The sequence below is a fragment of the Tasmannia lanceolata genome, unplaced genomic scaffold (genome assembly GCF_043159265.1).
Source record: "Tasmannia lanceolata isolate RefF3 unplaced genomic scaffold, GAP_Taslan_0.1 ptg000012l, whole genome shotgun sequence".
In the NCBI taxonomy this organism is placed as follows: Eukaryota; Viridiplantae; Streptophyta; class Magnoliopsida; order Canellales; family Winteraceae; genus Tasmannia; species Tasmannia lanceolata.
This window is the reverse complement of record NW_027518689.1, coordinates 57,960,643-57,986,480: the sequence shown is the minus strand read 5'-3', so window position 1 is coordinate 57,986,480 and position 25,838 is coordinate 57,960,643. Positions and strand designations below refer to the sequence as shown.

At 39.0% G+C, this 25,838-nt stretch overlaps 1 protein-coding gene across 1 annotated transcript; it reads right to left on the bottom strand.

Annotated features, from left to right (window-relative positions):
• Positions 1-1,253: 1,253 nt before the first annotated feature.
• Positions 1,254-24,565, bottom strand: LOC143888473 (uncharacterized). Its single transcript, XM_077392943.1, has 2 exons — positions 23,504-24,565; positions 1,254-4,161 (listed from the first exon to the last, which is right to left on the bottom strand). The coding sequence occupies exons 1-2, from the start codon at positions 24,276-24,278 to the stop codon at positions 1,562-1,564; spliced, it is 3,375 nt and encodes a 1,124-aa protein (XP_077249058.1). The 5' UTR covers positions 24,279-24,565; the 3' UTR covers positions 1,254-1,561.
• Between the last annotated feature and the right edge of the window lie 1,273 nt (positions 24,566-25,838).

The following is a 25,838-nucleotide window of genomic DNA, read 5'->3' as shown; positions in this document are numbered from 1 at the left end:
ACAGAATGACATTTGATACAAGATACAGACGCCCTAAGACAATGGAATGTATCATAACTGAACTCCGCAACCTGAATGCAGTCAAATGCAGCTACAAAAAAAAAGAAGTTTCAACATTATCTTCTACATATGTTGAGCTCATTCACTAGAGCTTTTAACCCAATTGGGGCTTTAAGGTGGTGTGGAAAGTTAGTCCTGGTCCTGTTTGGTAGGGTTCAATTCGCTCAATTCTGACTCTTACCTTGCAAGCAAAAGAAAAAAAAACATAATATTCTACACATTTTTTTATGACAGGGTATCCCCACGCCATTTTAGGCCGGGACTAATCCCTATGGATGCGCACAATCACCCATAAACCATGCGCATCGATTTACTACATGGGGATTTGAACTCGCGTCACTGGAGCATACCGATGAGTTTAAGCCAAAGAGCCACACCCGTCCGGGTTTGAGTATTCTTCTGCACATGGGTCACCAATTCACCATGTTTGAATAAGAAGTGGAAAGATGAACCTAATAAGCTTCACCTTCATCTATTTAAAATTCCTGAGGACTGCCAACGAATCCGTTCCATTGTGTGTGCATACCTCTGATTTCAGATGCATTGTCTGTGCAGTATCTCTTTGGATTCTTTAAATTTACCAAGAACATGCCAAAGGGAGAACGGAAGTAATGCCATGGTGAAACTGTATCCCTGCCTGCCAAGCGTGCCAAAAGTAATCGTGATCGCTAATTATAACCCTGCAATCAGTAGAATTGAAATTCAAATAAGCCCTATTTTCTTTACTTACAATGCAATCCCGTGCACGGCAAACAGATGTGTTTACTCAATGAAAAATTCATGCCTAGTTTCTGCAACAGCAATTAATGACAGCTTCTTGCATCTAATCACTCTTTCACAAATGAGCCCAGATGGAGCTCAATGGCCAAATCATAATCCCTCGAAATACATCGGGGCCCAAAAGCCAGGTCAGCTGAAATGAGTAATCAGTAGCATCAGCAGAAAATTCTTCAATGGCATCATATTCAATTACTACAAATTGTAGAAAGCATAACCAACAACTTTAAGATTGCACACCTAAAGTCTGTTCCTGAATATTTGTCTTGTGATTGAAACATCAGATGGATGTCTTCTTCAAATTCATGATAAGCAGAAGGAAGGTTTGTTTGGACTGGAGTACACCATTCTATCTGTGATAAACAAATCTCGGAAACAGGCAAGCTTAATACAAGTCACTGTGAAGGAAAACTATAGTCCAAGAAAATATAGCTCCATTAAAAAAGGAAAACTTCTACATAAGTGTGATTATGACTAAGAAAATAACATTTCTTTCTTTTTTCGAAAAGGTAACAAATTCATTAAATCTTTACAATAAAACAGCACCACCAATAGCAACAGTAACAGTGATAACTTGGCCGTGGAACTGATATGAGAGATGTCGAGCGACATGACTGGTGACATGCACTGAAATCGAGAAGGACAGAGAAGGGTGCTCGATTGGAAATCACTAATGGAAATAAAATCCTTACTTGATTGTCTCCATGTATGTTCCCCATCTCCCTCAATCATAAGGGTTTGTCCTATACATAAAATCATGTGTGAAAATTGAGTAATAGGATTCAAGTCCCAGATTACTTTTAATATTACACACCAGCTGATTGCATTTCTCCAAAAGAAGCAACATTGGAAGTGATATGTCAGGTTCTATTTCCCTACTATGATTACAAGGAGAAACAGATAAAGCAGATTCCTTCCTCTTTACATTGGATGTCTGACGGCACAAATCAACATTCAAATCTTGATGTCCCGTAGTGTTCAAAGGCAATGTTTGAATCTCATTTCTTCTTCCGGAATTGGCACCTTGATGAGTAACCCAACAACGGACGTTTGCTTCACCAAATAAATTCTTCATCCTCACATGTTGAGAAGCAGCCTCTGCATCACGTTGGTGTAAGAAAACCACCTGCCCAGTACTTGTATAGAAGAAAACCCTGGTCTGTGACCGATCCAATGGCCCAAAAGCAATGAATTTCTTTTCCAACTCTTCTTTGGAAGGTAGATTGAAATCCTTTGGGAATTTCATATGCAAGGTAGAAATTCCAAGGCCTTTACTTATCTCCATAGACTGCTCAACATTGGTAATTGAGTCTGAACTGTCTTTTAACAACGGACTTGCATATGGTGCAATTAATGATGACGAAGGAAGAGTTCTGTGCAACTTGAATGAATGATCAGAAGCAATTTGTTGATCTAGCCTCCTCTTTCCATGGGATGTGTCCCTGGATTTGTCCCTAGGCAAGGTTGAGCTGTTGCTTTTTCCATCATTTCCATCACCATCAACACCAAACTCATTGCTAGGTAGAATATTAACGCTATTATTGCTAACATGGCATTGAGCTTCATCAGCTATATCATGAGTCGCACTAACTTTATCATCTTGGTGCGTTTTGGCAGCACCATTTCTGAGATGCGGCAATTTTTCAAGCACAGATACTTCCTTCAAATAACCTGAACTGCAAATTGCATCTGTATTGTCACTTTTATAGTCAATTACACCCTTATTATTAGGTTGAATCTTAATGCTATCATAATTAGCACGAGTCAAAAAATGAGCTTTGCTGGCAGCATCATTTGCAACATCGACCTTATCATCAGGATGAGATTTTACAGCATTTAAGTCAAGCCAAGAGGGTTCCTGTGCCTCGTTAACGTTAGACCCATGACCAAACTCAAAAGTATGCCTTAAAGAGGAAAGAACTGGGATATTTTGGTAAACCAGAGTCCTATACTTCAAAATTTTGCAACTTAAAGACTTCAAGCTCTCTTCCCCAGAATAAAACGGATCCAATGCAAGGCATCGTAAGTGTCCCAGCATTTTATGAAGAGATTGCCTCCTGCTTTGGTCAGCAGGGTACCTTAGGGTCCTTGACCTTCCTGCAGGCTCCAAGGAAAAACCATTTGGAACCTGTGGTTCAATTTCCGGAATGGAACTTATCGAACAGTTTTCAGATGCATGGTCTGAGGTCAGAGGCACATTTTTGTGCAACTTCAATGCGAGATCAGAAATAATGGGTTGATTAAGCCTCTTTTTTCCCTGGAGACTATTCCCAGAGCAATCCATAGGACAGGTCAAGCTGCAAATTACTTTCTTTTTGTCACTTATTTTAGCACTAACACTATCTTTACCAGCGGGCTGACTCTCAACATTGTCATCACTAACATGTGAAAATAAATTACCTTCTCTGTTCTCATCAATGGCCACACCAACCTTATAAGGTTGAGTTATCACAAAATTACTTTTGTGATGCAAGAATAGTTCATGAGCAGAAAAGTCAGGCACCTTGATTCTTTGCAGGTCATCAGGACACTTCGAAGCATATTTTCTTGAAGCAAGGTCGGAAATATTCTGGTAAACTAAAGTTCTGTAATTCAAAATTTTGCGCTTTAGAGACTTCAGGCGCTTTAGAGACTTAAGGCTCTCTCCTCCAGAATAAAATGGATCCATTGCAAGGGAATGCAAGTGTCTGAGCATATTGTGAAGATCTTGTGGCTTGCTTTTGTTAGAAGTGGAAAAAGCACTAGGCAATTCTGGTTCCATTTCTGTAGTATTTAGCAAACAAGCACCAAATTCATGCACTGGTAAGATTGGAGAGGTATCATACTGCTCCTTAAAGGCTAAAGAAACGCCCTTTCTTAGAGAACCATCTACTTCATAATCTTTCCCAGTAACATCCTCATGCGGCCCACTTCCAGTTTCTAAAATAGTAGTTGAAATAGTTTCCATTTCCTTTCTGGTGAAACTAATATCACCAGAGAGTATGGGCCTAGTACATTCATAGAATTCAATCCCAATATCTGACCGTTGTGATGCACAGGTCTTATCTGAGTTCTGCTCCACAAGGATTTCATCAATACCATAATCCTTCTCTGTTGATACACTAGAATCAGAAATAACTTCAACTTGATCACCAGGCAGAGATTCAGATTCTTCATCAAGACCAAGGGTGGTAACGTCATCTTCATTTTTCATGTAATAAATTAGCTCTTGCTTTGAAGACACCTCGCACTTGTCGTTGTGCTCATCCGATAAAAGTTCAACTTCTGCTGTTTGAAACACTGGGTTGATTATACCATCCTCCGATGAGAAATGAGATAGCACATCTGGATGAGTGATAAAACTTCAATCATTTGAAATGTAGAAAAATAAAATCATAAATACAAAACGGCGTGGAAAATTGATACAAAGAAATGGTAAACAGGCTAGAAATTCACTTATTTAACGACAAAAGCACTTAAAAATACATAAGACCAAAAATTGAACTGCTAAAGTACATTTTGCTGTCACTAGCTCGTCCATTTATGAATCAGTAATCACTGATAAGGAAGAAAACTATATTAACCAATTTGAATCATGGAAAAATGCGATATTTGTCGCAATTCTAATACCCCATGCTCTACAGCCCACCCAATCAGTAATTCGCCATTAACCAATGTTCAATAGTGATTAGACATGATGCAAAGAGAAGTCATGAGTAGGCCTAAAATCCAGCAGTGAGTAGACGGAAACAAAGAAGATTGAGAAAGAGTAAAAAAGAAGGTCCCGATAAGACCATGCTGTTAAAGCCATCATGAAAACATGATTATCTCTTGTTGACATCATCAGTAGGATTTAGAGGACTCCATTAATCACAAAAATTGGATTGATGAGCGGTGGATATGATTTATTATGGTCTTTAATGATTTTCATGTGATTTTAGGATAGAAAAGGTACAAATTTTGGTGGGCTGCATCAAGGAAAAATGTGAATAGTATTTTTCATGAATTTGGAAGGTTTCCAAATTTTGTACGAACAGCCACCTCAGACGCATTAAATGAATAAGACAAAATATGCTAAAAATGAGCCCATGTGGCTGTTCTCTTGTGCAAAAGTGATATGTGAAATGGTTTTCCGCGAAATTGCCTAGCAAATCCCTATATATATATATATATATATATATATATATATATAGGGAAAAGTGAGTGTACTCGGTCGAGTAGATAAGCTTATCTACTCGGTCAGCTAAAAACAGTGGGGGCCAACATTTTTTGCGTGATCCAAACCATTCCTTTGAAAGGTCCTTACCTAGATAGGGTATCCACAAAAAATCAGCCCCATAGGATCATCCTAACCCATGCAACAGTGTAGGGGAAAATGGGCAGATTTGTGGACAAACTGTGTCTGTCCATTTTTTCCCCATTTTTCCCACCACATTTGGATGGGTTAGGACTTAGGATGGTCCTATGGATCTGATTTTTTGTGGACACCCTATGTAGGTAAGGGCCTTTCAAATGAATGGTTTGGATCACCCAAACAATGTGGGCCCCCACTGTTTTTAGTTCAACCGAGTAGATAAGCTTATCTACTCGACCGAGTACGGTCACTTTTCCGATATATATATATATATATATATATTGTGTGTGTGTGTGTGTGTGTGTGAATCTTAAGATTTATGATCCGATATGATTCGACCACTATTACGATTTACAATTCATTTCCGATTTTCAAAACATTGATAGCATCTGTTAGATTTGGAGCCTAGTGATTACAGTTTTTTTTTTTTTTGTCTGGAGTGTCTGATTTAAAATGTTTGTCAAACTTAGAGTTTGCTGTCGAATTGAACGTAAAGCCATTCTGATATCAATCGGTTTTATAGGATTAGAGTTCTCTATTAAACATGGAACTGTTCTGGCAGCAACAAAGGGTGTGTTTGGGCCGTTTGGCAATGTTTCATTAAACGTTTTTTGTGTTTTTCTTAATTTTAAAAATCGAACACCCAGAAAACACATTAGAACACATTTAGGAGGTACGTGGGAGTCATTTTTACTGTTTTTCTTCCACTTCAGAAACATATAAGACGAAACAAAAAGAAGCTGTTTCTGCTCTAATGCGGAAACGCAAAATCGATATGTCGAGCACAAGCAATCTGAAATCCCAAGGGTGATGGCAACCCAAGAGGGGGGGGTGAATTGGGTTTTAAAAAACTTTGCCAAAAATATTGCGGAAATGAAAAACTAAATGGCAAATTAAAACTTTAAACACAAATGAAAATAAACCACAAATGCACAATCACGAAATAAAGAGAGTAAGAGATATAGAGAGAGTGCACCCGAGATTTATAGTGGTTCGGTCACTCAAGGACCTACTCCACTCCACCAAGACCTCTTGGTGATTTCACTACGGATTCCCTTAATGGCGGAGAATCAAGGGAATCATTAGAACACATTTAGGAGGTACGTGGGAGTCATTTTTACTGTTTTTCTTCCACTTCAGAAACATATAAGACGAAACAAAAAGAAGTTGTTTCTGCTCTAATGCGGAAACGCAAAATCGATATGTCGAGCACAAGCAATCTGAAATCCCAAGGGTGATGGCAACCCAAGATGGGGGGGGGGGGGGGGGGGGGGGGTGAATTGGGTTTTTAAAAACTTTGCCAAAAATTTGCGGAAATGAAAAACTAAATGGCAAATTAAAACTTTAAACACAAATGAAAATAAACCACAAATGCACAATCACGAAATAAAGAGAGTAAGAGATATAGAGAGAGTGCACCCGAGATTTATAGTGGTTCGGTCACTCAAGGACCTACTCCACTCCACCAAGACCTCTTGGTGATTTCACTACGGATTCCCTTAATGGCGGAGAATCAACCCAATTACAAAGGTACGTCTACGCCTCGCAAGACTCGCCACGAACTGGAGAAAGCTCCACGTCTCCAACACTCGCCCTTGAGATGGCTACGCGTCTCTTCGCACTCACCAAAATACAATGTTCTTCAAAGAAAGAAAACTAAAAATCCCTTTACAAGGGTTACAAAGGATGGATGAAGATGTACAATTTAAGCCTAATTCCACTTCCTTGCTTAGAGATGGTTTAGAAAGGTTTAGATAGTGTATATAAAGCCCATTTGAAAATATGACCGTTTGGGGGTAAAACTGTAAAAAACGGAGTTGAAAAAGTCAACGAGAAAAAGCCCTAACGGCTCTTTTGCCAGGCCGTGGCGGTCGCCCGCCCTTTATCGGGCGCCATTTTTATTTTCAAAATCTCTACCGTCGCGGTCGACCGGCCCAATGGCTGTCTTCCGGCGAGGACTACCTGTTTGCTCAAAATTTAAATTCAAAAACCTTTCCGCGGTCGACCGACCTTTGGCCTGCGTCTGCCCCAACCATGCTGGATTGTTTCTGTATGAAACAGCATCACATCCGCGGCCGCCCGGGACTACCCCGGTCGACTGGCCTGATAAGTTTCAAGATGCCTGGAATTCCAGGTTCCATCTCGCTGTCGCCCGGCATAGCCCGGTCGACCGGCCATGTATGAAATTCCTTTTTTACTTTAAAAACTTTAGGGATTTTTGGGCCATGGTCTTTAGGATTTAATCCTACATTTTCAAATACATTTTAACCTATGTTTAGTGCCTTTGACATTTCTAAAAACAAGGAGAGGAGTACAAACTCTGTTGACTTGAAAAGCACTACAATCTTCTCTTGATCTTCAAGGCTTCAAGTCCACCAAGCTTCTTGGATCATCCTAGCTTTGGCACTCCAAATGCATTCCAATTTAGCTTCAATGCCTTGATCCAAGCTTCCTTGATTGCACACTAATGAGATCTACAACTTAGACAATCAAAAGCACATTAGAATAAAATCACTTGTGTATGGAATCATCAAAACAAGAAGGTAATGCCAAGGATGGAACCATTGGGCTTACATTCTCCCCCTTTTTTATGATGACATTCTCAAGAGATTTGCCAATAAGCACATACATTTCTCTCCCCCTATGGCATCAACAAAAAGATGGGGCAAGAGAGAAAAACAAGGGAAAAGATATGCAATATGGAAACTCCCCTTAAATCAAGGAAAACATGCAAACATACAACTCCCCCTAATTGATTGACAAATATAATAAATGAGGGATTGTAGAAAAAAGATATACAAACTAAGTTTAAATCTCTCCCCTTTTATGAAAATAACTCCCCCTATCAAAGACAGACACTCAAAACAAGAGGGATTTTTTTTTTCTTTTTCTTTTTTTCTTTTTTTGATAAAACAAAACATGCCAAGGTAAGCAAATAACCAAGAATACATTTGAACCTTGGACTTTAAATCATCAAATGCAATGAATATTCAAGATTTAGCGCAAGCCCCTAATACTAAACCAATTTCAAAATGAAATTAAGTTGGGGCTTTGGGAACCCAAGATCTTTTGGTCCCAATGCTATCCCTACTCAATTTTGATGCACATTGGAATTGATAATGCCCATGAAGGCCGCAATAATGACATCGAATTGAGGGTTAGCTAGGCTAGTTACATTATAATATGCACATCTAGATCTTACACTAGCCTTTTTAAGGATTATGTCTATGATTTGGAAGATCTTACACTTGAGGAAGAAGATGATGATTTGGCGGTGAAGGCAATGGATTTTCCTTTGTCTTTCTCCTTGAGTTTTGAAGCCTCGGCTTGTTGGTTTTCCCTTCTCTTCATCTTCATTTCATGTGTAATGAGGGATCCAACTAACTCATCTAACTTCACATTGTCAAGATCTTTAGATTCTTCGATCGTCGTGACCTTGGAGTCCCAACTAAATGGAAGACACCAGAGAAGCCTCCTCACCAATTCCAAATTTGCATAGGTTTTACCTAAACCTTCAAGCTCATTAACAATATTAGTAAAACGATAATACATTTCGGAAATAGATTCATTTTCGTTCATTTTAAAAGCTTCTAGATCACTAACAAGAAGACTAACTTTAGACTTTTTGACTTGTGAAGTCCCCTCATGAGTGGTTTCAATGATTGTCCATATATCCTTAGCCGTTTTACAAGTAGACACCCGATTGAATTCGTCGGGAGATAGAGCACAAAAGATTGTGTTCACTGCTTTAGCATTCAATGCAGCTCTCTTCTTTTGAGTGGCTGACCACTCACTTCTATCACTTGTGGGAGGAATGCATCCATCTTCAATTAACTCCCACATTTCAAAGTCTAAGGATTGTGAAAAAAAATCCATCCGGGTTTTTCAATACCCATAATTTGAACCATTAAAGTATGGGGGTCTAGAAACGGATTGTCCTTCAATATATCCGGATGGGGTTGCCATTATCTTTTTCTCTTCTATTTTTGAAAATTTTTCAAAAACCTAAATAAGAGCCTTGTGCTCTGATACCAAATGAAATCCCAGGGGCGATGGCAACCCAAGAGGGGGGGTGAATTGGGTTTTAAAAAACTTTGCCAAAAATATTGCGGAAATGAAAAACTAAATAGAAAATTAAAACTTTAAACACAAATGAAAATAAACCACAAATGCACAATCACGAAATAAAGAGAGAGAAAAATAGAGAGTGCACCCGAGATTTATAGTGGTTCGGCCACTCAAGGACCTACTCCACTCCACCAAGACCTCTTGGTGATTTCACTACGGATTCCCTTAATGGCGGGGAATCAACCCAATTACAAAGGTTAGGCTACGCCTCGCAAGACTCGCCACCAACCGAAGAAAGCTCCGCGTCTCCAACACTCGCTCATGAGATGGCTACGCATCTCTTCGCACTCGCCAAAATACAAAGTTCTTCAAAGAAAGAAAACTAAAAATCCCTTTACAAGGGTTACAAAGGATGGATGAAGATGTACAAATTTAAGCCTAATTCCACTTCCTTGCTTAGAGATGAGAGAGGCACTAAAAACACTTTGGTTTGATCTTTTAGAATATTCAAAATAATGTTCAAAGATGGTTTGGAAAGGTTTAAATAGTGTATATATAGCCCATTTGAAAATATGACCGTTTGGGGGTAAAACTGTAAAAAACGGAGTTGAAAAAGTCAACGAGAAAAAGCCCCAACGGCTCTTTTGTCAGGCCGCGGCGGTCGATTGGGCCACAGCTGTCGCCCGCCCTTTATCGGGCGCCTTTTTTTATTTTCAAAATCTCTATCGTCGCGGTCGACCAACCAATGGCGGTCGTCCGACGAAAACTACCTGTTTGCTCAAAATTTAAATTCAAAAACCTTTTCGCGGTCGACTGACCCTTGGCGGTCGTCCGCCCCAACCATGCTGGATTGTTTCTGTATGAAACAGCAACACATCCGCGGTCGCCCAGGACCAATGAAGCACAGATACGGGTACGGGGTGCAGGCACGACACGATACGGGTACGTGGATACGTGATTTTTAAAAAAAATAGGATACGGGTACGTTGGGGATACGCTGAATATAATTTATTTTTTTATTTTTTTATATATTTATAAAAATAAAAAATAAATATTTTGTAAAAGAATTCAAACAATTTAATTGGAGAACAATCAAATAACAATAACATCACCAAAATCTAATATTACTTCTAAGTTGTTAGGTTTTTAATTACGGGATTTTTTTTTTTTTTGATATATTCAACCCCCCTTTTGTTAATTGGGGCTACCAATCTATTGTAAATAAGTAATTTTTGATTTAATTTGAACCGGGTGCGCACCTGATACGTACACAAACCCGGGTGCGCACCTGATACGTACACAAACCCGGGTGCGTACCCGGTACGCCCCCAAAGAGTACCTAAGAGCTCCCGCACCCGATACGCACCCGACACGGGTACGTGGGCCTCCAGAGAGTACCCGTGCTTCTTAGCCAAGGACTACCCCGGTCAACCGGCCCGATAAGTTTCGAGATGCCTGGAATTCCAGGTTCCATCTTGCGGTCGCCCGGCATAGCCAGGTCAACCGGCCCTGTAAGAAATTCCTTTTTTACTTTAAAAACTTTAGGGACTTTTGGTACATGGTCTTTGGGATTTAATCCTACATTTTCAAATACAATTTCAAATACATTTTAACCTATGTTTAGTGCCTTTGACATTTCTAAAAACAAGGAGAGGAGTACAAACTCTATTGACTTGAAAAGCACTACAATCTTCTCTTAATCTTCAAGGCTTCAAGTCCACCAAGCTTCTTGGATCATCCTAGCTTTGGCACTCCAAATGCATTCCAGTTTAGCTTCAATGCCTTGATCCAAGCTTCCTTGATTGCACACTAATGAGATCTACAACTTTGACAATCAAAAGCACATTAGTGATATAAAATCACTTGTGTATGGAATCATCAAAACAAGAAGGTAATGCCAAGGATGGAACCATTGGGCTTACACAATCCAAACCACTATCTCATCTCTTCTCCTCCCACGGCCCACCAGCAACCATCGCCGCCCGCAAGGTCAGGTCTCTCTCTCTCTCAGCCACGGCCATGGCAACAGAACAAGTAGCCCACTCAGGTTATCGATGCCCTCGCAGCTGCGAAGTGAAGCTCTATGCTTCACTTTCTCCCTCAGCGATAGGGGTGCAACTCGGGTTGGGTTGGGTCGGGTTGAGTCCAACCCGAACCCGACCCCGACCCGAGGAACCATTTACTCAACCCGAACCCGACCTGACCCGAGTTCCCACCCGATGAGGTCCAACCCAGCCCGACCCGAGGAACCCTTTTTTTCAACCTGACCCTACCCGAGTTCAACCGGACCCAACCTGAGTTTTTAAGCTTACTAAAAAAAGATAATAATGTCAGGTCTGACTAGGGTTGGGTTGCCCAAGCCCTCAACCCTAACCAGATCCGAATCAACTCGGGTTGGGATACCCAACCCAACCCCAACCCGACGTGAAAGGATACCCAACCCAACCCAACTTTTTTTCGGTTTGAACCCGACCCAAGTGGCACCCATATGCAGCGAGCTCCATCTCCTCCAAGTCTCTTCCTCTGCAAGAACTGTATAATATCGGATTGCTTTTTCCTCCATAGCTCTGAAATTACATGTGTGCCCATGAATACCAAGAATCAAAATTCAAAACCCAAAATCTAGTAACACCCATCCATCTGAAAATGCATGCATTTTTAAGACAAACCCAATATTGAAATATTAAAACCCTAAAATAGAAATTTTCTTTTTTAAGAAAAATAAGACAAAACAAAATCACCTTGAGAAACCTGCAGTTGGGAAGTGGAGTAATGGCAAGAGCTTGTGGAGATTTAGAAGCAGTTACATCTGAACAGAGAAGATGATAATGAGATCCCTCAAACCAGAAAGCCTAGATGATTGAAGGGTTGGGTTGAAGGGAGAGATGGGAAGGGAAAGGGCTCTCTCAGATGAGATCTCCTATGATAAGTGAATCCATCATGGAGAGGGTTTTGGGAGGAAAGAGGAGAAAATGGAAAACAGTGGCTTCGGTATTTTTAGTTCTCTCTTGCTGCTGCAGATGAATAGAAGACGAGATGCACAATTACTCTATTTGCAAATGGTAAAGAGGGGCTCTGATGAATGCTTGGATGATGTTATTGAGTTATTTTGGAGGTTTTTTAGTTTGTATGATTCTGTAATCAATGGTCAATTCAACCTTGTGCTTCAGATTACAATGGTCAACATCTGATGGGTACACCCCAATAATCCAGAGTTAGTGTCAGTGATACAATATAGGTAGTTCATACCTGTAATTAATAATCAATTTTATAAACCAAATGTGATTACATTTTAAGAATAAAAAAAATTCTATCACAGTGACCAAACATGAGTCAAATTCTTCATAATCAGAATCAGAAGAAAAAACAAAATCAAGAATTGAAATTAAAACCAAGAAACAGAAAAAGAATCATAGTCAAATGCGCCCAAAGCATAGGATTTTTAAATTCTTTACATGGTTGGAGTTTGAAGTTCCATGTTCTTGAGCTGTCATGAACATTTCTATCTAGCCATTGTAGGGACTATGGTTTATTTGTAATGTGATGGACATTTCTAATTAGAAATGTTCACTTGAGTTTAGGCTGTAATAGTTCTCAACTTGCTTTTATGCATTTCAATGCAATGTGAAAATCAGGCCTCTATTTTCTTCATCGTTTAGAAATCTTGCTAAATGACCAACAGTATCGGCAGATCAAGTAGTTAGGTTTTGTCTTAACTTGTATTAAATTAAGCTTATAGATTCCGCAAATGGCTTCATAGCTGGTTAAATTCCACTAAGTTACTTAACCTGTTCAGCATATATCCATCATATGCGAAGTTGATTAACAGCACTAAGAGTAAGGTGTCTAGATTAGCTTGGATATTATCACTGGCTATTCTTTGAGAAGATTTGGTAATCTTAAGCTTTGGTGCCCTTTTCCCTCTTGACCACTTTGTCATGATATTTTTGTCAGGCTTTGGTGATATACATCATTTCAGTTACACTAGAGTTTGGAGTGTGTTCTTTTGGGCATATGCACAAGTCAATTGTTTATATCATTGTGCATCTTATCGATCCAGATTTTGCTCAAAGTCTGTTTAGATGATTTTAAGATTAAATTCAACATCAAGGGAATAATAGGAATTTGAAGTATTCCTTTAGGGCCCGTTTGGATGCCGAGAAGTTGTGTTGTGTTGTGATTTGGATCCGGATCAAATCTTTGGATTTCCAAATCAGCAACTAACAGCGAAAAAAATCAGATTTCCAAATATGCTGTGGAAATAAATAATTGGAAATCCACATATGTGGCAGTTTCCTTCACCCTCTTTGCTCCTCAACCTCTCCCCTCCAGTAGGAAGTACCCCCTTCCCGCTCTGTCATCCTCAACATGAGCTGGCGGATCTACTCATTTTGCATTCAAAACTCAATTTCAAATCCAAATACAAAATATGAGGTATCCAAACGGGCCCTTAGTTTATGGTAATAAATCCACTCTTTTACTTTTACCTGCTTAGCAAGCACAATCGGCACCTCTGCTTATCCACTGTCATTCTAATTGGTTTTGTTGCTTTAGCATTTTTACTTTATTTTCTTTTGTGGGACATAACATTGGGTGATGCAGTTGAATAGGTTTTATTAGACATGCTTCTTTGAGTTTTTTAAAATCAGTCATATTGCAGATTCCTTTGTTTGGTTGTTTGCTGAGTTATGGGAGGGCCGATGGACTTGAATTGTAACCGCTTTGAGACTGCCCCTCTCTTGATAACAGTATTGGTTGTGGCATCTATGCTCGGGAATAGTTAATTTGGCCTGAATTTCATTTTGATGCTTTCTAAGTGATATGATGTTGCTTGGTTGCAATGACACAATAACATTAACTTCTTATAGCATTGATCTGATTTTCTTTTTTGGTCCTCAGCATCATTATCTTAACTATCAGCGTGTTTTGGCTAGCTGCCCAGCTGTCATTCTCTTGAAGCTTCTGGGCTTTTGGTTCGGCATTTGCAGGCAACTGGCCTTGCAAACAAAACATGAGTTTCCTAAGCAGATCTTTTCTTTGAGATATTTCTCTAACCAAGTATGAGAAAGTTGATCATTAATGCAAAAAACTAACTTCATATTCAAGATATACCTGTCCGATAACAAGAGGTGGATCTTTAGATTAAATGACAAAACGCTTGGGAAATGAAGTCTGACCACAGTTCTCAAGAGGATGGTGGTTCAAAATCACCAAGAACTTTAACTTTGCAATCTATTTTACCAACAATGACTATACATACGAAATACTTTTAATCCATGCAACATTTTTTATTTTTTACGTGCATGCTATAATGGAGCAAAAAATGCATATCAAAGTAAAATATGAGATTTTAATTTTATCCACTAATCGAGCCCACAAAACTTCTTTTATTTGGATCCACTAGTAGATCCAACAAAATCCATATTGGCATTTGAATTCAATAGTCAGGCCCACAAACCCCAGTAATATTTGGATCCATAACTATAAACCATAAATCCTCATAGTAACAGTAAATAATTGAATGTTTAACTTTCGAGACTTCAAAGTTGCACATTTGTTGACAACTAACTCGCAAGTTCAATTACCGTGTGACTCTTAAGTTCTTGTCAAAGTTCACGTAAGTCCAAGAGAGCCTAGATGTACGTTCATTCAAAGTCTAAGTCCCCGACTGTCACGGACAACTAGCGTGATTTCACACAACCTTCAAAATCGTGCGCAACTAACCCCACAAATGCAACATCCAAAGACCTTTCATCTCCACTATTAATTAAGAATATGATGATATCTACGAATTGTACATGGGATATAGTACAGGAGTTCCTACTATCTTAGAAATCTCTTAACAACCCAATCCTCCACCCCTCCTCATCATCAAACTTAAAGAATCTGCCGCCGTTATAAAAAGATATAGAGTTAAGGGATCACCTTGTCGAATCACCCTAGAGCTACCAATGATTCCCATCAGTGAACCATTCACAAGATATGAAAAAGTGACCATATACACAGAAGAGATTTGCAACTCAAAACAAAAAACCAATACAGTATTAGTAATACTATAATTTTACCTGTTGGCCGTTGCATGCAACTGATGGTTCAATGTCATCTCCCATCACTTGTCAGCAATCTTCATCATGACTGATAATCTTTATTTTATAGCCATGGTTGGCTTCTCATCACTGTCTACCATTCTCGGCACCTTGACTAAAGGCTCGCACTTTTAACTAGCTCTCATCATCTCCTGAATGTCATTATCTAACACAATTGCTTAACTTCAATTGAAGGCCAATTACTGCCTACCCATATCTTTCATTGCATCAGATGGATACGAGCACTTGTCTTAGTCTTTCCTTGGTCTTGAGAATATTTTTCGAAGCTATATAATTGATGGAAATCTCGTAATGTCAAGCAGTAATAGTTCACTGAATATTTTCAACAGGTTCACTAACCATGTAAACTCATAATTGAAAGTCATTATTTTCTTCCCTTTCAAGTGCTTCTAAATGAATTTATTCTCCCCAAATGTCTTCCAATACTATCGAACAGGCACTCATGGGGACCAATATAGATGGTGTCTCTTATCCAATAATTTGTTTCCAACAAGTTCAAATGTGGGTAACTATTACCAGTTGTACTACATTAGTCTCTCCAATTTCATCAAATAGTAACTTTTACAACTTGTACTACATTAGTCTCTCCAATTTCATCGAACACCTCACCCACCAGTGTAAAGAGGGAGTTTGTTTGTGTCCTTCACTTTGTCTTAAGGGATCGATGAACTTATGAAGGAGAGTCCCACGATTAAAGTACACAAGAAAATTAATTATAGATTTTATGGTATTTTAGCCCAATTGTCATACATAATAGTGACTCCTATCTCTTCCCAAATGTGCTTGAACTCTGAAGCTTGTTATCTGATCACTTAGTTCCCCAATATTGTCACTAAGGTATTTATTACACACTTTATAAGCTTCAAAAGCAGTTTGCACCCTCAGACCCAAACTGCCAACAATATCTAACGTCAATATAAAGACTTGATGCTAGCTAGAAGAGTGTTAGAGAATAAAGGAAACCATCTATCCAAGGTTACCCTTCGTATTTTTCAAAAGTAACAGCTTAAGTTTTTGATTGATTTACCAACTATGTTCTATACACAAAGATGTGCATTGGAACACTTATGTCGGGTCCATTCTCTCTGTTTTTAAAAGAAAAAATGAAAAAAAAAAAAGAACAAGTAATTAATATCAAATATATTCATTACTTAAAAATTAACAAAGCATGCAAAAAAGAACAAAAAAAAAGATAAAATAAAAGTGAAAATAAAAAAATGAAGAATAACAAAAAAACATAAATACAAACACACAGATCTAAATAAGTATAAAAACCCACCAAACCTCATCAATGTTGTGAAATGCATGCATGCCGAATGAATCACACGTGTTTTTTATATTCTATAACTAATAATCATCATATGTTTTGAATGATTATTTTTGCAGTAATTGATGGGCCATCTTTGAATGAACACAAAATTTTGAATCAGTGGGGACTGTGGAGTGTGGACATCGGATATTCTTGGGCCAATAAATTTATCAAGAGAAAAGAGTTTCTGCACACTAGTGTAGATAAGTTATCTACACACAAGCATAAAATACAGTGGGGAACACATTGTTTGGGTGATCCAAAGCTTTCATTTGATTGGCCCTCACATAGATAGGGTGTGCCCAAAAAATCAGCTCCATAGGATCATCCCAACCTTACAATTTGTGGAGGTAAAATGGACGTGTTTAAACCTTCACAAATCTGTCCATTTTTTGCCTCCATGGATCGAATGGTTAGAATGATCCTATGGAGCTGATTTTTTGGGCACACTCTATCTATGTGAGGCCTCATCAAATGAATGCTTTGGATCACCCAAACAATGTGGCCCCCATTGTATTTTAAGCTAGTGTTATCTACACTAGTGTGTAGAAACTCTTCTCTCATTTATCAATGACATTGAAAGAGTATGTGAAGAATGCATACATGAAGGGAGATATTTGAGAGCATATGAAAAAGAAGAAGCATTTCATGGTGAAAGAATCTATGGTGAAAATGAATATGAGAATTATGGAGACATGTTATTTTTTATCCTAGTTACCATCACTCCATGAGGTAACAACTAACAAGTAATAACCTTCGAAAGTGATAGATGAAAAGACCCATTATAGCATAATATATTTTAGCAGCAATTGATGGCGACCATCCTAGGGCGACCATCCTAGGGCCTGTATTTTAATTTTTCAACTGTCTTTTAGGCTATGATTTGTGGACACGGACACAAGTGTTGCGTGTCGACACGGACACGGAGTGTCGGACACGGCAAACTCCCCACATTTAGAAACGAAGACACGGCTACAATAGAAAGTACATATAATCATAATTTGTGGACACGGATTCGTGTGCCGCGTTTCAACATGGATAAAAGGTATCTAACTTGGCAACCCCTAAAAATCTAGAAACAGTGTCACACTCACACATATACATACATATAAAGTTACTGACACATCTAACAATACATTTAAAAGTGTCTAAAGGAGTGTCGACACGGGTGGACACGGGTGTCGTGTCGGACATGACACGACACGTGTGTCAGCAATAAATTCAAAGTGTTGGCTAAATCATAACTTTTAGGTGTCTTTTTAAGTCCCTTAACTAATAGGAGGGGCACCACAGTCTTTGCCTACCTATATCACTTGTTTTCTTAGAGTTGTGAGCGTTTTAAATAGACCCCCCACATGTACTACGGGATATTAAGTGGAGAGAGAGTTTTTAAGTCATTAAACGATATTTTAGTCCTAAAGTATTGGGTTTGTTATTTCAAATAAAAAAAAGAGTAATAGGTTTGTTTAGGATTTTAGAAATTTTTAGTTCTCTTCTTTTTCTTATATATAGTAAGCCTCGTGACACTTTTCTTTTAGATATGATGAAATGAATTAATGATGATTGAACAAAGATTTTGAAAACTTGTTCTCTAGTGAGGATGTGATGTCTTCTCCTTGCCAAGGTGTAATGCCTTGATCTTCCCTAAGAGGTGATGCCATGTGGGATAGTGGTCGGGTTGAGAAGACTAGCCATGTGGTGGTTCACATGCAACTCACAAGCAAATGCAATAGTCACTGAAACAGCTTAAATGAGAGGAAGAGAAGTCACCCAATTAGTGGAGGTCAATTCAGGCTTGAGCTTGTATTGCAATCCAAATGTCCACTTCAAATTTTATCTGCAAGTTAGCAAATCATCTAGGCCAGGGAAGTTATTGAATTGAATTTGCTAGTTGCAGTTGCAAGTCTATTCGTGAAATTTGGCCTAATATCCCATTCATAGTATCCCATTCGTAGTTTATGTAATCCGCTCATAGGCAAACCTTCATAGCCCTGGGTTTCACTTAATTGCATAAAAGAATGAAACTACAAAAGGTCACTGGGCCTTTGATTCATGCAAGTGTAGTGATGCACTAGGCAAAACCATGAGGTGCATGGATTGTAGCAATGAGAGTTAGGGCAAAGTTTAAACAATTATGTCTCTTGCAAGTGTTAAAGGTGTTAACGTGTAGCTTAGGGATAAGGTGTAAACAACATCCAGATGCAAGCAAACTCAAGGAGATATGAGGAGAAAGAAACTAAAGGGTGCCACATGCAATGCGGGGAGCTAATTGAGAAGGGCAAAATGGTCAAGATCGTGTTGTAGGGACTAAAATTCTGAATTAGAGTTATCTGAAAATGCACGGGTACACTTAAGAGACAGAAGGTTTTCTTCAAATCGGTTTGATCACTACAGATATGCTTGAGCCAGGATGCCTGAGCTGTATTAAATGTGATGAAATAGAGGTGACTGTCACCCCGATCCGGAGGAGGCGGCGAGAGAACGAGTCTCCCGTCGGTCCTTTAGATCATCCACGTAAAGGAGAGCTCTACCAAGGAACTCTCGAAACGGTGCCACCCTCATAGCATAGCACAAGTGGCGATAAATGAATGAGATACCTCTTGATCCGGAGCCAGGGCTCGAAACCAAGATGTACCTACAAAATAACTCAGAGTCGCCATCCATGGATAGGCCATGGAACCCCAAAAATAAATCCTCTGTGCAATGGATAACCAGAAATATATATGGGTCCGTGCCTGATTACAGATGAGGAAGGTCCGAGGAGCATCTCAATCCGTCTGAGTGCAAGCACTTGGTTTCCTATGCCATTTATTATTAACTTTGAAGAGTTTTTGGCGAAAATCATGTGAAATGGAACAAATATTCCGGAGAAAAAACGTCTACCTAAACATGCATGACCCAGGGATAGAAATAACAAGCAAACACAAAATAATAAAAGATAAGTGTCACCTAAGCATTGCTAGGTTATGAGTGACATGCCTAATGGGTGTCTAAGTTCTGGTGGGCAAACACATGCATGCTACAGCTAAAGGTATAAGGTCTGTACAGGAAAGTAAGAAAACACAACAAAACATTCAACATGACTCGATACCACACACGATACAACACAACAAACCCTAAGGTTCTAATGTTTTCACCCGATTCTTTGGATGGTCCGGTATTCATCCTCTGGTATTCATCCAAAGCCGCCTGCGTATCCCCGCCTCCACGAGAATCAAAACAACGTAGTTCTTTGCACCTATTCTAAACTAGGATGACTAAGGCATCTAGACCTCTATCCTAGACTCGATCTAAAAAACCGGACTAGTCATTAAAACTTCTTGTGCGACTATTTATATTCCAGTGGATTGTGGATTTTATGACACCCTATATGCCCTAACTAAATGCAGGTTAGCCTTAAATTAATGCAGATGGGCCCTACAACATATGTGTAACTACGCTATATGTCCTAAGGAAAACAATGGGCAGACTAACGCATCCTACTCTAGTCATCAGTCGGCGATGTGGATCGCCAACTGACCGGACGGAGGCGTTCCTAGCTAGGACAAACTCCTAACTGTAACACAAACACGTAACAACCAAAACACTTCATCTAAGACAAACTCCTAACTCTAGAGGAAGATCTTTTCGAAAACAATTTATGAAAGATTTTTGTGCTTTTAAAAGGGTTAAAAGGTTTATTTACAAACTTTGACTGGACTTGGGATAAAGATCCCGAGCTGCACTACGTACCTCGTAACAGATTATCAAGCCAACGTAGTTCGAAAACAAACTTTCCTAACTACTCCAAAATCTTTAGAGTTTCAAATGTTTTTGAAGTTTTCTGGTTTTTAGAATGTTTTTGAGATCTTAAAGCTTTCCAATATTCTGAATTTTCAAAATATTTTTTAAGTTTTAAAAAATGTTTTCACCATTTTCGTCGAAGGTCAAAGGGAAGATGCAAACACAACCACAAACTAGGGCAAAAGCCGTAAAGCCAAAGGGGAAACCCCGAACAAGCAAACTAATGTCCCAAGAACACGAAAAGGATAAGATCCCAAGTAACTCTAACACAACTGAGTAAGTCTCTAATCAAAGGGAGTGACAACAACTCTAAAGGATAAACTCATAACTGACATCACTAAGGAGAGAGTACAAGTTGGGGTACAACTTAGAAAGGGTTCTATAAATGAGGCAAGGCATGCCTCCTATAAGTAACTCTCTAACGTAATTAAGATAAACTACCTAAAGAGTAGGCTCTAAACGAATAGGCTTGTCTCAAAAGGAGAATCGCCTAATGAGACAAATCTGTCTCCTAATAGGGGCTCTAGATGACTCTTTCATTGCCCTTGCAATGAAAAGAAGGAATCTAATATCTAAAAGTGTTTAAAAGACTGAGTTAGTCTAGTAAAATAAAGAGGGGAGTACTACTTGGACCAAGCAAGTCCCCTAAGGATGGGTGCCGAAAAATAGCATGAGATTGGCCGGAAAAGTAGAAAATGAGTTAGGGTTTGAGACAAGATTCCCTTTCTTTCTCTAAAAAGCTAAGAGTTTCTCTGTCAAGAAGAAGAAATGAAAATGAAAATCCCCCTAAATTAAGCCCTCGTTCCCTATTTATAGATGTTTGGGCGAATTTTTACCCCCACTATTTGCTTAGACAACCCCCTATTAGTGAATTTAACTTGGTTTTGATTGGGAAAGGTGGTCCAGCGGGAAAACATAATGAAAATTAAAAAGATAAAATAAATACCCCATTAGTTACCTAGGGACAGCTTCCTACTACGAAATACACTAACCAGGCCACCCCCGAACCAGCTAAATCACTCCCCTTATTCCTTCACTATGCTACACTACACTATCTACCTCACTCGTTCGCTAAGCAAACCGCAACGGATTTCAACGAAATTTTAGAAGGACCTAATTGGGACCTTAACCTACTCTAGGAAGAAAATTGGGACACTAAATCATTAATTTGGAAGGTTTTTAATCAAATCAAGTGCATAAGGGTTCGGTCAAAATGGGGTATCTACAGTGACCAGCTGAGCCATTTGTCACTGCTTCAAAGAAAGTAGTTCATATACCCAATGTTTCTCAGACCTGGACGGATTCATGCCACTAGTTACATATGAATCTCGAACAGACTTCAAAACAAAATTTCAAGATCCAACATTCCACTCACCACATGAGAAACAAGCAACCATATAAATTGGTAGTAAGCAACTATGGCGATGGAGTCCATTGAAGATGAGAACATTGCATTCATTTCCAAACAAGAAATATAGAAGTGGAAATCAGCTTGGATGTATCAATCGTGGGTTTTTGTTAGTGAGATTTCAACCTTGCTATCTATCTCTTTCATGTTTCTTCTTTTTTTGTTTCCTCTACAAAAGAATTTGTCTGGAACACAAAATATTCCTTTCTCTTGCCTGGAACCTCAAAACTCTAGTTTTTTCTTCTTGTTTTACCCATCCCATTTCACCTTGAACCCTTTGTCCCTTAATCTTTCCCAAAAACCCTTGCCTACACCTTCTTGGCATATGTCTGCTCTGCACCTTTCCGGCATACGTATGCACCCTTCTAAACCAACCCAAAGTCCTCTTTGAGATCTAGAATCTTCCTCATAGCCAGGCATATTGCTATTGTATTGAGACCTTGTGAGATTTTGTACGTGGGATTATTATACATTTTTGTGGGGTTGCTAAAATTTTTTGCTTGTGAGAACTGCAACTTCTTAGAATTCTTGTTATTTGCATGCTTATGAGTAGATGGATGATATAATTAAATTTACTCATGGATAATCTTAAAATATCTAATGATTAATCATATTTTCGTGGTCGAATCATAGGAGTTACATACTGTCCAGATTTACAGCACTTTTGTTACTATTATTTTCACATTCTTGGACGTCCAAAACTTGATACTTTGTCACCCTCGTTCCAGTTTTTAGATAACCCCACACAAGTGTGATCCGTCCTATGTCAGCAACATTCTTCCTTGAGACTTGTTTTTTTTTTTGCAAAACAAGAAAAAAGAAGGTATCTGCATAAACATTTCTTACAGAAAGTCCTGGATGTTATAGAAATTCAAGAAATAATTCAATATCTATATTGTAATTATGGTTGTAGCACAAGAATCTGTAACATTTTCAGTTCCTGATTTGTTTTTCTCTATGATTTGGCCGACACTTCGAATTTATTGCCGACACAAGTGTCGTGTCGTGTCTGACACGACACCCGTGTCCACACATGTTGACACTCCTTTAGACACTTTTAGATATACTGCTAGAAGTGTTGGCAACTTTATATGTATGTATGTGTATGAGTGTGACGCTATTTCTAGTTTTTTAGGGGTTTCCATGTTGGATACCTGGTATCCGTGTCGAAACTTAGTCGAAACTCGGCACACGAATCCATGTCCACAAATCATGAGCATATGAAATTTCTATTTTAGCCATGTCCTGTTTCTAAATTTTGGGAGTTTGCCATGTCTGACACCCCGTGTCAGTGTCGAGACGGGACACTTGTGTCCATGTCCACGGATCATAGGTTTTTCTGTAATGCTGAGGCACTATTTTGAGCCGCATTTTTTGTGTCATATTTTTTATTTAATATAATATATGTTCAAAAAAACAATATTGTAATTATATAACTGACTTTCCATGATCATAAACATTTCAATTTTATATTTATCAACTATTATGATACCAACAAAAAATAAAATTAAGATGGGCAGTGGCAAAAACAAGATATACAATCTGCATAACCTATATTATGATTGACCATAAACATTGAAATCCCATAACACAGAAAGAAGATTCAATATCCATCAAAACAAAACAAAATAAAAGAACTAGTGTGCTTCTCATGGTACCTTCTAAGTCATCATTGACTGAATCACTCTCAACAAGCCTCATTGTTTCACGATACATCCAATCCTGCTTGATCGAAACAAAGCTACGGTACACATTAACTTGCGCAGCAGCTCTAGCAATACCGACAGCTTTCACAAGTTCAAACCTTGCAGAAACAGCCATCTTAAGAACAAAACCCAACATTTCCACAGGCTCAAATCCCTTCTTCACTTCACTCATCAGTTTCATAGGACGAAGATTACCGACAACTTCAGATCGATCTCCTTCCGCATTAGACCTAACACAAGGGCACATTAGCCCTAACCCAACTCTAAAACCAAACTCTTTCAATGCACAATCAATTGCTTCTGCTAAATCCCCCCTCACCATTTTTGTCATCTCAGCATAATTCTCCTCGAAACTTCGAACTTCTGATTCCTTAAACCACTGACTCTTTTCAATCCCAAAAAATGAGACCAAAACCATAGACCTAGACCGCTTGCAAATCCAACCAGGCCACCATTTGTAAGTGGATGGTTTTGCCCAAACTAAATCTCCTGTTTCCGAACTCTGAAACCCTAAATTTTCAACATCTCCATCAGTCTCCTGTGAAACCCTAGAACCATTTCGTTTCTCCAAAATCTTGCAACCACTATCGCTTTCTTCTTCATTCGAAACCCTAATATCATCATTCAGATTCCCTTCGTCGAGTGTTGCAACTCGGACAAGTGAAGAAAGAGGAAGGTTTTCCCACTCGTCGTCGCTGCGGGAATGAACATCATCGTCAGACCCCATTCCATAGACAAGAATTTCATGAGATGCTAAAACCCTAGATGTGCGTGCAAAAAGTAAAAAGTTTTGAATTAGTAATGCTAAAGACTTTCAAGAATTGGGGCTTTTGAAGGTAGATGAGAGAAAATTTTCAATTTTGGATCAGAACTTAATAATTGAGTGTGAATGCGTCAAGATTTGGGGCTTTTGAAGGTAGATGAGAGAAAATTTTAAATTTTGGATTAGAACAGTGGGAATGAGTTCGATGGGTGAACTCCAAAGTTGTCAAGGAAATAATAAATTTCAATGGGACATCATGTAAGATAAGTAACAAGATAACGGGTGAATACCTAAGGTGCAAAAATTCCATTAAGTTTAGGGAGATGTATTATTGACGCCCGCTTTAGAATTATGCGCCCCTTTTAGGTTTATTTGACATCAAAAAGCGTTAAAGTCTGCCCCAATTCACTTTAAAAGGGGGGCGCATAATCCTAAGGAGGGGTGAAAAATCATCTTCCTAAGTTTATAATTTAGATTTCGAAGCATACATGGGAGACTAGATGGTTTATTTAACCGGGTATGCATGGTTTGGATCCAGTGCTCTTTAGGGTCGTTCACCCTCTCAAGTCATTTTGCGAGCTGATTGAATCCTTCCGATGGAGCGTCTCAGAAACCGGTATATGTGGATGATTAGTCATTGTGCATTGTGCACAAGGTAAGAGAAACAGCAGATCACATGTCCCTCAACTGTAGCACAGCTACGTAAGTGACTCTGTGTGGAGCAAAATTCTATGGGGTATTTCCTTGGGAGACGGCCATTCTTCTCCACTCTTAAAGAAACCCTCTCTAGGAAATGGAACCTTACAGGCCCTCTCCAAGTTGTTTCTCTGCAAAATGGATTCCTTTTGCTAAAGTTCTCTTGCTCTGAAGAATGTACTAGAGTCCTGGAAGGCAACAACCTCCATTATGGAGGAAAACCTCTTATATTGCAGAGGTGGGATTCTGATTCCTTACTTGAAAAGAAAAAATTGCCAGAAATCCCAATTTGGGTTCGTCTTCCTGGGCTTCACCTCAAATTCTGGAACCCTCACTGCTTGAGTAGAATTGGAAGCATGATCGGAAAGCCGCTTTACATGGATACCCACACAGCTGAAACTTCAAGACTCCACTTTGCAAGAATTTGCATCCAAATTTCAGCAGAGCAAGCCCTCCCTGACTCTATAAAGCTTAAAACTTCCTCTGGGGAGATCATTCAAGAAATTGTTTATGATTAGAAGCCCAAGGCCTGTTCTAGGTGCAAAGATTTCAGCCACTCTTTGGAGAATTGTACCTTAATTTCTTCTCATGTGGTCCCCAAAAAGGTTTGGAAACCTGTCCAAAAGAGTGTTGTCCCTGAGCAAGCTAAGTCTTCTCCCGAAAATCATCCTCCTTCCTGTAGGAGCCTGCCTCCTAATCAGAATCTCCTCTATAATAGATTTGATGCCCTCTGTGATCAAGGAAATATGGTATCCAAGGGAGCAACCATCACCCCGATTCCCCCAGTCGCAATTGACAAAGGCAAAGCAACTGGGATAACAAATGTGA